The sequence below is a fragment of the Pipra filicauda genome, unplaced genomic scaffold, assembly GCF_003945595.2.
Source record: "Pipra filicauda isolate LSUMZ 115617 unplaced genomic scaffold, ASM394559v2 scaffold40_size4127951_pilon, whole genome shotgun sequence".
Classification (NCBI taxonomy): Eukaryota; Metazoa; Chordata; class Aves; order Passeriformes; family Pipridae; genus Pipra; species Pipra filicauda.
Window position 1 is genome coordinate 163636 of NW_024104543.1, and position 12304 is coordinate 175939.

The 12304-nt window shown below is 35.8% G+C and overlaps 1 protein-coding gene across 1 annotated transcript in view; it reads right to left on the bottom strand.

The window, feature by feature from the left end:
- TMEM117 (transmembrane protein 117) overlaps nt 1-12304 on the bottom strand; it is a 195653-nt gene that overhangs the window by 67987 nt on the left and 115362 nt on the right. Inside the window, exon 5 of the mRNA XM_027710914.2 lies at nt 4357-4454. Within this exon, the coding sequence (XP_027566715.1) occupies nt 4357-4454 (98 nt within the window). The remainder of the gene's footprint in view (nt 1-4356; nt 4455-12304) is intronic.

Sequence of the window (12304 nt, forward strand, 5' to 3'; positions counted from 1 at the left end):
TTTGCTCATATATAAGTAATGTCATATAAAGCATCTACCTCTCATGCAATGCATTAGTAGTCTATGAATAACATGGTCCATGTGGTCACACGGGAGGCCTGTGGATTGACTGCATTTCCTAAGACGCTCCTAGAAAAGCCAGGGAAAGGCTGAGACAGTGTTAGAACTGCAAATGCTATCCTGGAAGCCAATCACCCCACAGCTGACCTATGGCTCCAGGTCATCCTTGCCCTTTCTCTCTTGCTTCTGCCAACACTGGCAGCATTTCAGGCTATTGCTGTGCTGGAGGAAGGGAGGAAGGGAAGAAGGAAAAGGACAGACATGTTCAGCTAGGGACTGAGTAACACTTGTAGCTGAAAACAGTGCTCGCTGAGGAGAGTAGATTTGTGGGAGAACCCTAAATTACTGACAGAATAGTCCTCATGAACCAAGGAGTGGGGGCAACTGAGAACAAGGTCTCAAAAATTTGTCTAACTCATGTAGTTGTCAAGCTTCAACCATTCTAGTGAGTTTTGAGCACTTTGACTGTTCCATACTAGGCACTGTAAAAGCACTTTGCTATCCAGATGGAAAAATTCTCCTTAGGACATGAACCAGAGAGTTTGTACTGTACCAGACATAGATTTAAACAAAAAGTTTTGTGCAAATATTTTCAATAATACAATATTTTCATATTTATAAAATATTTTCATATATTGAAAATAATAAATAATGAAAGCTAAAAATAGGCAGAAACCTTAAACAACTACCCTTTATAGGAAAGAAAGTTCAGTGGTCTGTACTATGATGAATTATTTTCAATATTTTTTCATGTTAACAAATTGTCATTTCACAGTACAACTTACCAATAATACTCAGATGGGTATTTCTGTATTAACCATAATACAGAAATTAAAGAAATGCTCTCGAAAATATTTTAGCCATCTCTTGAAAAATTATAATCATACTTCCTGACTGCTAGACTAAAGGTAACAATTACTATTCATGAATGGTTTTATCCTGACAATATATTTTACAATGCCTGTTCAGATTGGTAGTCAGATTACTCAATATAAACCATCTGTGGAGGACTTTAATGAATATTTATTATCTCGCTTATCCAAACTGAAGTCATTCACTTTGGTTATAGCATAAGAATAAAAGATTTACTCTGAGCAATAATATTGGAAAATATTTTTACATGCTTTTATACTATTTGTGCTATTTACCAGGAAATCTGCCTTATCTTCTAGATGATTCCAGGTTTCTGTTCAGTAGTCAGTACCTTATCCCAAGATAAATTACTTAAATATGAAAGAATTAATAGATAAACTTAAAAACCTCCAACACAGGGAGGTATTGTGAAACTAAATGTACACATATTATAGATACAATTATTTTGCTGCAGACTGCATCACAAAAACTTTTACTCAAACTTAATGAAAGGTTGCTTTTTTGGGTCAGTACATAATTTAGATTGAGAAAGCTATAATGTCTAACTAGTTTTTCTCAGTGCAGCCTATAATGAAAAGAACGGATGTTTTAAGAAGCTGTCTTTTGAAACCAATTTATGAACTACATTCATATATGTGAAAAGAACATAATTGTACAGTATTAATTTATCATCTTGACTATAAAAACATAGAATATGGAAATGTAACTTATAAACCCAAAAACTCAAATAGGTTCATAATGGGAAATCTCTTATAAAAAATGTTGCATTTCTGTGTGGGAGATGTGGTTATCTATCTCAGAAGGAAGTTTTCTCTACTTCTAGGGTACAAAATGTTCAATTAAGAATACTACACTAACCTATGTTTGACACAATCCACTATAAACATAACATATGTTCATGAATTAGTACTCTGTAGCAATTCTGTGCAGTTATTTTCAATAAAAGCTTTCAAACCTATATTACTAGGTCGATTTGCTGAATTAACATCCTGTGATTGCTAACACACACTTCTGAGCATGTGTAGTTTTATTTTTAATTAAAGAAAGCTAGCGAGAGCTTATGGAGCTACACACTAAAGGAAGATTATTTAGCTTGAGAAGTCAAACACAGCAAACATAGAGAATCACAAATTTACAATTATACGTATTACTTTATTTCTTCTCCATGTTGGTATTTGTTTTATATCAGACAGGGGTCTGTGTCAAAGACATGTTATTGCAATGAAGACTGATCATTGTATACACATACAATGAAAGTCTAGCCAATGACACTAGAGAAATGGATTCCAGCCTGTTACGCCCATATTCAAATGCTCAGCTTGTATATATTTTTCTGTCACCCTGCCTGCAATCAAGATTCAGCTGCACAATCCCCTATTATTTCTACAATACCCCATTTTGATAATCTACCTTTGAATATAAATTTTCTATTACCTGGTTACACAGACCTCAGCAGCTGTTTTTCTCTCTTCCAGTAAATTCATTTCTTTTTGTTGGTGTCCTGTTTTTCCCTATAGCTAAAAGTTCACGTGAAGAACTCTTCATGCCTTGCTCACTATAACCCCCCATCCTCTGTTAGGAAAGTTTCCAGGACAATTAATATTGGAACAGTTTTTCAGGTCTCGCCTCTATTAACCAAACTGCATACACATCCCAGAGATGTCCTGGCGATTTCATTCCAACTACTTTGCTTGATTCTCCACAGCTTTCTTTTTTGCCCTATTTCCAAGAGAAAATCCCTGCTCAGCCAAGCTGGCCTTCTGCCTCGCCTGCTTGACTTCCAACACTTAAGAATTGCCTGCTCCTGTGCCCTTAGGAGGCGATTGAAAAGTGACCAGCACTGATGGACCCCAGCTCCTGCAAAAACATCTTCCCAGGGGACCTTACTTGCTAATTGCCTGAGCAGGCTGAAGTTTGCTCTCATTTCCAGAGCCAAGGTTTAGCTGGCACTTTTCCTCCTGTCAACAGAGAGTTTAAACTCTATCGTTTCATGGTCACCATGGCCAAGATGGCTTCTCCTGCCTTATCAAGGTAGCTGAAAATGTGCACATTTCTGAGACAATTTCTAAATGTTAGCACACTTAGGCTTACTAGTTTTCTTAATTGCCTTCAGTAAAGAACTTTGTCAAAACCCTTGGGAAAGTCCACATAAATTAGATCAAGCATTTCTTCCTCATCCATTATTTTGATGACAAGTTCAAAGAGTTCTAACAGATCAGAGAAGGTTTTCTTTCAGCAAAGCTTCCCTGGCTTCTTTCAGTTAAGTTAATCTAGAGCTTTGCTCATAATTCCATTATTGATGATATATTCAATCCATTTAGCTAACACTGAACTCAGACTTACAGGCTGGTAGGATAATTCTATATGTAAGAAAAAAAAAAGGCAGCAAAAGCAAAACAATATTCAAATTTTAATTTTAAATTTAATTCAAATTTAATTTTTCAGTAGGCAATTAAGTGCTAATAAAACTTGCATCAGCTCAGCTCCCTTCAGTTCCTTATAAACCTTGTGTGCAGACAATCTGCCATCTGATTCTTTCTTTTTAATATTTAAATTTCTCTTATTATTTCCTTTAAATGCCTCAATTTAATAAAATAGCTTATTTTTACTACTTTACGAGTGTAGGATACTTAATTTTATTTTCTGTAGGAGAACCCATATAAATAGATATTTCAACTTCTCTGTAACAACTGTTTTGAAATGTGCTCTTTAAAAGTAGCAGGTCTGATGATATTTTCGTGAGTTTTTCTGTTCCTGATGTAGTTAAAAAAATTTTTGCTATTTTTTTCATCTTCAGCTAAAAGGTTGCTTCAGCTACAGATTGCTTCTGAGAATATGAATTTTCCAGCTTCAATTTTTCCTGCCATAATTTGTGTTCTCTTTCAATAGTTACACTTGGCCTGAATTCATCTGGAAGAGGCCACATTTGGGGTAAAATAAACTCTTACCCCTCAAAATGTTATGCACTGATTTTTTAATATTTTTCTTAATTATCTGAGACAGACTTGCCATTTTAAATCCTAGTCATGTGGTGACTCAAAGAATTGCTTTAATTAATTTCATGGTCACAAAAGGAAATTCACATATCTACTTACCTTAATTACTAGGAATGACAATGGGACATCTAAATATTATTACATATAGCAAAAATTTTGCAACTCAATTATAAACACTGCCAAAATATAACAAAAGAAACTGTATAAATAAATTTTTAAATTACATTTTTACACCAACAACTTTGATTAGCAATTGTTCACCCATGCAGTTTTCGCAATGTTTAATTTTTTTGTTAGACCAGGTTTAACTTTTTTTCAACCATGTACTCTGTTTATATCTCTTTCTGCCATTGAGAATAAGAAAATATGGTTTTGGATATTCTATAAAAGGTTCGGTTACAATAATCTGATTTTACTACTTTCCTACCAGAATAAAACGATCCGAATGTTTCCTTTCTTCCAGAAAGCTCTGGCAGATTTTCCCCAGTCTGGGTAGGGTTTGTCCTGAAGCATCATATCTGTGACCTATAGGGAAAGAAGAAATAGTAAATAGTTGCAGTGGTGTCACAAAAGACAGTACTAGAAAGGACTTTAAGAACACTTTTATGTTATATATGGCACACCTGCTTCAGTTCTGATAATGTTTACAGTTAGAAAATAGAATAATAGTATGTCCAGTGTTACTTGCGATCAAAATAAAGTATATTGGCCTCCATATTCTGCCCCTAGAAGTGCATGCAACTCCTTGAGAAACAATGAAACCTGTAGAGATCCGAAGATAAGAACAAAAGATGAACCAGTCTAGAAGTTAAAGCAACCTACAGAACACAAGTTACATTCCCCTGTGGCTGAAAAGCTTTCTGGCTCAACCTGGGAGAGGCAATACGCTTCCCTGAGAGCAGCATCAGCAGAATTTCCACTCTTGAAAGCAGAACTGCAGCCAGGGAGTGCAAGCCTGTGAATTAAGCACTATATGCCATTTATAATCTCCTTTCACTTCCTGGAATCAGTAAAAAAAGTGCACCTGGGACTAGCAACACAAAAAAATCTCAAAACTTCCACAAAGTTTTAAAAGTATGAAATATTTACCCTCATTTTCATAATTCCTACCTAAAGAGACCATACATTTCTCTGTCCAGAGACTCATATGTATGCAGTACTTCCGGGTGGTACATGAAAGTATTAAAAATTACTTTCAGCTCAATGAGAAGGGTGAACACCCCTCAGGCACCTGTACTTTTGGGAAGCTGTGTTTTCATATCCATTTACTTCAAATTAACTCTACTAAAAAGCACCAAAATTACATTACAATAAACTCATCAATTTTGTTGTGCAAAACATCCAGAGGAGTGCAAAACCAATTCATATGATAAGATTTAAGAAATAATTGAACAGATAAAGGAAATGAGGGAGACCACCTGCTTCAAAATTCAGAGAAGTAAAACAAATTCTATCTGCCATTGGTATCAGGACTCACTGGAAAATTGCTATCTGTTTTGATCAGTATGAAATTAACTCTTAACAAAGGTTTCAGGAGGAAATAACTTCAAATTGAAGACAAAATTTCTTGTTTTTAATTTCCACACTAAGGTTTAAAAATCCAGTTTACTATCCAGAATGTGAGCTACCACTTTTAATCAATGGCATTAACAGTGTTTATCAAAAAGAATACGTGGCCCGCAAATAAATTAAACCTGTATTCAAGTCCTAAATTTTGGCTTCAAGACAATTTGGGGTTAAAAGTGCTCAGCATATTAGTCTGAAGGGCTGGGTTCAAAGGATAATGAACATGTTAAATAGAAATACCTATTCTAGGATTTTATTACTCCATTAATCCTAACCTTAACAACGAACAGATAATATACCAAAATACCACCTTTACTAACTGTTTTATGTGGGTAACTATTTTCTCAGATCAGCAAGCTATGATACTTTTATATAAGATCCCTATTATCTAAATTTCAATATATATTTAATGCTGAACGAAACCTCTGCAAAGATTTAATTCACTACTTTAGTAACACCTTTTTTCCTCTTAGGAAGAGTCTACATAGTGATGAATATTTGCAAAGAAGAACAGATATTTCAAGAATTTTTATTCATGTTTCAAGGTATTTTCTCCAGATGCTTTCTGGGAAATGGTTATTATATTTGGTAGAAGGATGTAATTTGCAGCTTTATGACCAATTATTAGAGTAGCATGTTTCATGAGAATGGTATGCAAGATGGACACACTTTCTGAAGAAAATGGCAAGATGAAGCAGGAAATGTTCTTTCTGATATCAAACAGTTGGTATTTTATCTCCCAGCTTTGGCATTTATTTTAAGTCATATCAACAGATCAATGTAAGGTCAGTTGCAGCTAAATTGGCTGAAGCAGAAACAGTCATTAAAGGGATGCATTCCATAAAGAGAAATCCAATTACCTGTTGCATTAGAGAAATCAAATTCATTTTCTGGTTTGGTCAAGGACAGTCAGTGTGGCAAACAGCTCACAGGAGAAAAGCACTGAACATTGTCATAGAGCAAGCAAGTTTTAGACAGAAACATAAAAAACTCATTGTTCTTAGAATGATGTTTTTAGAAAAGCAAAAATATAAATTTCAATTCAATTTGCAGAATTTAGCGTAAAGGAATGTGTGACTATGGGTTTTTTCTCTGTATTTCACAATGCAATTGCTGGACATCAAACATTTATCTCTTTTTTACTGGACTACATTTGAAAACATTGCTGATATGTGGAAATAAAAAATAATTGATCATTTCAGTAATTGTCTGTACACATCTTACATAATCAAGATAAAATAGGGACAGCCACTTACAATATAATTAAGTAATGTTTGGGGTTTTTTTAACTAGGAGATGCAATATACTTTAATCAATAATTACACTGATTCAACTCAGAAAGGAATGACTCCTACATATAGTCACTGTATACTCTTTCATTTTTTTTAGTGTCTCGTGAGAGAAACAGTTACACTGTACTAAATTGCAGAATCAAAGCTGCATCACACACATTGCCTGACTGTTTAAGTTACACAAATGTTTCAAAAAAAATGTCCATTAACAATTAATATGTCTTGTATATATGATGGAACCTTAAATTTCACTTTGCCCTATAAAAAATGATTTTATCAGCTATTCATATTATTCACTTTATATTAACCATGAAGCTAACTCATAAAGCTTTAAAAAAGGTATATTACTATCATTAAACTAATAGCAAAATGTTATGATTCCGATTTTTTTGTTACAGAAAAATAAACTGTTCCTTTTAATATGATCCTTTTGATGTTTGATACAATCATAAAATCACAGAAAGGCTTGGGTTGGAAGGGACCTTAAAGATCATCCAGTTCCAACCCCATCCTGCCATGGGCAGGGACACCTTGCACTAGACTAGGTTGTTCAAAGCCCCATGTAACCTGGTCTACAACATATACTGCTAAACAACATATAATACAATAATTTGAAAAATTATGTTATATCACATAGAAGAAAGAACCTGTGATTCAAAGTCATATTCAGAACAAGTAACTTAGACAAGAAGCACAAAAAAGCAAAATCATAAAAGCTTCAAAAAAAGAAAAAAACCAACGAAGGAGTAAGATACCTAAGATACCTGAGATAAACTAAGTGGAACACTAAGACACCTTAAGGATCGTTTATTGATCAGGATGGTCTACACATACTTTAGATCTCTTCTTCTTAGACACTCATGTCAAATGATGCTACGTTGTCTTCCCAGCACAGGCAGTCTGCACTGGGAGTTTCAGGTAAGGCAAACTATCTCTTCTATTAATAAGTTAACAGCAAGTGGAACTTCTTTTCAAAAAAAAAAAAGAAAAAAATTACTTAATACTTTGGTCTGCCTTCAAAGTATCTTCCAGCTACTTACTAGCAGGAATTACGCTATCATCTTCAGAGCACAAACAGATGACCCATGTAACACTAATGCAGCATGGGCTGCTGGCTGAGCTGTTTTCATCTGGCAAATTGTATTGTTGAAATCTAGTAGTATAAAAGTACATTAGATGGTTTCATAATAGCACTTCTTCATATAAGCAGCTGCAGAAACTGTTTCTTGAAAGAGAAATGGACTCTGGACTCTAGGACATGACGAATTCTATGATGCAATACTCATTACGTGGAGACCAACCCTAAGCAGAGGATTTTCATTGCTTTATTCATACTTGAATAAATCATCAAAACAGAATAAGAGCGTCCCTCCAAAATTCAACAGAAGGTAGAAGAAGCCAGAATCCACAAGAAAAGCCTGGAAACACAAACCAAATGGTGAAATCCGAAATATTTTTTTTATTTTGATACAGCAATGTGCAGTGAAAGGTCTAATGGACAGTAGGACCGCAACATCTAATAACAGTAAAAAAACTGTTTGTATGCAACTCTTCAGCCAGGAGGACATGACATCATGATGTTATTGCTGGAAAATGGAGTAGTCTGAATAACTGCATTTGGCAAAATATGTCTATCTACCACTGTTTACATGAGTCAAGTATTATAAGTTTTAATTCTTTCAGTAAGAATGAATATCACATATTCTAGGAGCTTTCAGAAATTGTAAAGATGCCGTAGTCTCAGGACAGGTCTGACACTATGCAAGAGCATGAACAAGAGCTCCAGGCAAGAGCATGAACACTGCAAGCCTCATCAAAAGAACGCATTGATATTTTTGCAAAGACTCAGTATTGCTTACGTGTTTCTGAGAAGTATGTGGATTTTTCTCCAGAGTAAGGCTAAATCAGATTAAAGTAATTACGTTTCCTGAAGTCAAAGTGTGAAGTCAATGACAGCTAATGCATACCGCTGAGGGCACATGCTCCCTTTACTTTGCTGTTATGTGCTTTTAGGTAAGACCTATATATAGGTGTCCCACTAACTACACATCAATTCTTTATCATATCTCAGTCTTTAAGTACTATACTACATCACAGTAATCATATACCAAACTAGGGAAACATTTAGTACTCAGTCATTAAAATCTTCTATCCATCACTTTTCTCTTTTTCTTCTTTAAGATATTTAAAAACTGCAGTGCTGTTCACTTGATGTACAAAAGTAACCTATATGGAAAATACTTTTATCCTTTTTTCATCTAGATGTCAAATTGTCTCCCATGGATGGCAACCAATCTGATAGCCTTCTGTGATGGGTCGACAAGGGGAGAGCATTGGATGTTGTCTACCTTGACTTCAGCAAGGCTTTTGACACTGTTTGCCATATCTTCATAGGTAAGCTCAGGAAGTGTGGCTTAGAGGAATGGACAGTGAGGTGGATCAAGACTGCCTGAATAGCAGAGCTTAGAAAGTCATGATCAGCAGAGTAGAATTATGTACCAGTACATGTTGGGGTCTGACCTACTAGAGAGCAGCTCTGTCGAGAAAGGCTTGGGAGTCTTGGTGGGTGACAAGTTGACCAGGACCCGGCAGTGCGCCCTTGCAACCAAGAGGGCCAATATTATCCTAGGGTACATCAGTAAGAGTGTGGTCAGCAGGTTGAGGAAGCTGACCCTCCCCTTCTATTTGCCCCAGTGATGCCACATCTGGAGTACTGTGTCCATTCTGGTCTCCACAGTTCAAAAAAGACAAGGAGCTATTGGAGACAGTCCAGAGGAGGGCCACAAAGATGATTAGGGATCTGGAGCATCTCTTTTATGAGGAGAGGCTGCAGGAGCTGGGCTTGTTTAGTTTAGAGAAAAGACTGAGAAGGGATCTCATTAATGCATATTAATATCTCAAAATCAGGTGCCAAGAGGATGGTGCCAGACGCTTTTCAGTGGTGCCCTGTGACAGGATGAGGAGCAATGGCCATAACTTAAAACACAAGAAGTTCGACCTCAATGTGAGAAAGAACTTCTTTAGATTGAGAACAACAGAGCACTGGAACAGGCTGCCCAGGGAGGTTGCGGAGTCCCTCCCTCTGGAGACATTCAAAACCCATCTGGATGTGTTCCCGTGTCACCTGCTCTAGGTGATCTTGCCTTGGCAGGGTGGTTGGACTGGATGCTCTCCAGAGGTTCCTTCCTATCCTAACTATTCTGTGATTCTGTGATCATACCTCAACATTTCCATAGCTTACACATGATAATATGAAATTCCTATTTTATTTTTGAAATTTTTTTGGCAGTTGAGCAGAAGTGTCAAAAACATTGTTACACATGCTTCAGAAACAACTGTTAATTTATTTCAATCCTCTCTGCTGCATTTTGGAATATACACAATGCATAAATGTTTGAAAACAAATGTAACAAATATTTCTAATTAGACTTACAGATCTATAAGGGCGATGATATTTTTCAGGCTAAATATTAATAGTCAGCTCTAAATACAGTGCTAGATTTTAAAGAAATTTTGGCTGCTTTCTACATCTTGGAACATTCCTAATTTGGTTTGATTTCTATCAGGGAAACAACGAAACCTCTTTTAGGGTACTTCTCCAATTTAATAGCAAGAAATTCTAAGTGACAGCAAACACATAGATTGGCCCCTTCAATCTATTCTGTTTTCTCATTTTAATCAGAGCCAGCACATTGTTCTTGTCTTACCAACACATACTGTTTTAACAATAGACAAAAACAACATTAAACTGATGTTGCAATTCAGTGGTCAATATGAACAATAAAGAATATTATGGTTCACTTTTGTTGCTCCTGCAACAGTCCCCAATGTGATTTTGTGCATTTTCATATTTCCTACCAATAAAATGTCTCCTAAGTTTTGCTCTTATGAGATGTTATTCTCCCAATCCACAACATTTGCACATATGCACTGTCTAACATTTGAATTTCCACCAAAACCATTTAAAGAACTTTTTTTTGTACAAACAGAGAGGAGGTTTATATTATTTATTGCCATCTTTGCTGATCCGCGCAAATTTATCTCTTTACCCATTGAGGAAGTAGCAAGCCTCCTATTTTTTAGCCAGCAGATCTTGATTTGGCTTTGAGTATTATCATAGTAGTTTCTGCACAACCCAGGGATAACAACTCAACAAGATGGTGAGAACAACTAAAAATATATATGCTTTAGACTCAAGTTTAGAAAAGTCACTTTTGCTAGCACTTCCTTTCCATTTCCAAACTGAATTAGGACAGAATGCTCCACAGAGGCAATGTCTAGCCCACAATGAATTTCTGGTAGAAAAACTTTAGATACCAAAAGGTGGGGTAGGGAGAAATCTATTTTAGGTCTATCCAAGTTATTCTGGAAATTATACTTTGAATAATTTCTAAATAAATTTTGGGATTTTTAAAAGCCATATATAAAATAAATCAAAAAAAAAAAAAAAAAAAAAAGGAAGAATTTTCTTTTAATGGGAAATTCCTTGACAGTTCGTAAATATAAATAACTGTTCAGGAACAACTGTACAATTGAAGCAGAGCTTCTGCAGAAAAACTCTAAGCTGTGCCATCTCATTTCCCATCATGTTTCAAGTCCCTACTGTGCACATAAATCACTACATGTGTGCAACAAAATATACTGGCTGTCATGTGGCAAGCACTTACTGTTTATATAACCATTGACAGCACGTTTCAGAAGACTTTTTTCTTGCTTTACAGCTTCCTTATTAGTGTTACAAATGCATAACCAGAGGTCTGGGTAATATCACGTATTACAGACAAAGTGTGAGACATAAAGCCACACCATGATTTTTATTTAAGACATTTAACTCAGTTCCATCTTAGGCTGTCATGGCAGGAGAGCTTGCTTTACTCATTTAGGGAGCTTGGTGGTTTTGGTAAAAGGCCAGAGACAGAAGTCATGCCATGTTTGGTACACATTTGCCACATGCATCTAGACCAATGTAAATTCTTTTTATAGTCAGTGAAAAGAAAAAAGCATTTCTGGGGTGAAATTCATTTCAAAATGGGTTCTGTTGTAAAGATGCACCTACTTTTCTTCACTCTAAAACAGAACCTGTTCAGATGATCACACTGCTGGCACTGGAAGTTTGGTAACATGAATCCCAACACGGTTTCCTACGTTTCTTAGTGTTTCTCACTGAAGTGTCATTAACCCAGTTAATGAAATACGTGATGGCTCAACAGATGAAGTTTTGTCATAGGAAAGGGCCATATTCACACATCCAATACCTAAAAATTAGGCTTTTGCCCTCATCAGGCTGTTTCAGACAGAAACTTAGAGAATCCTTAGAGTTGCTTGGGCAGGTCTTGGAAGGGAGCAAGCAAAGACTGTAGAGAGACCAGTCATATCACAAAAGGATAACCCAATCCAGTGAGCAGAGCCAGGCTATGCAAATACCGGTTACAGAGGTGCTTGCTTAAGCACTTGACTCAGGTTTCCACAAGATATCCTTCTGTACTTTTGAGATTAAAACTTCAGTTCTCTAGGGAA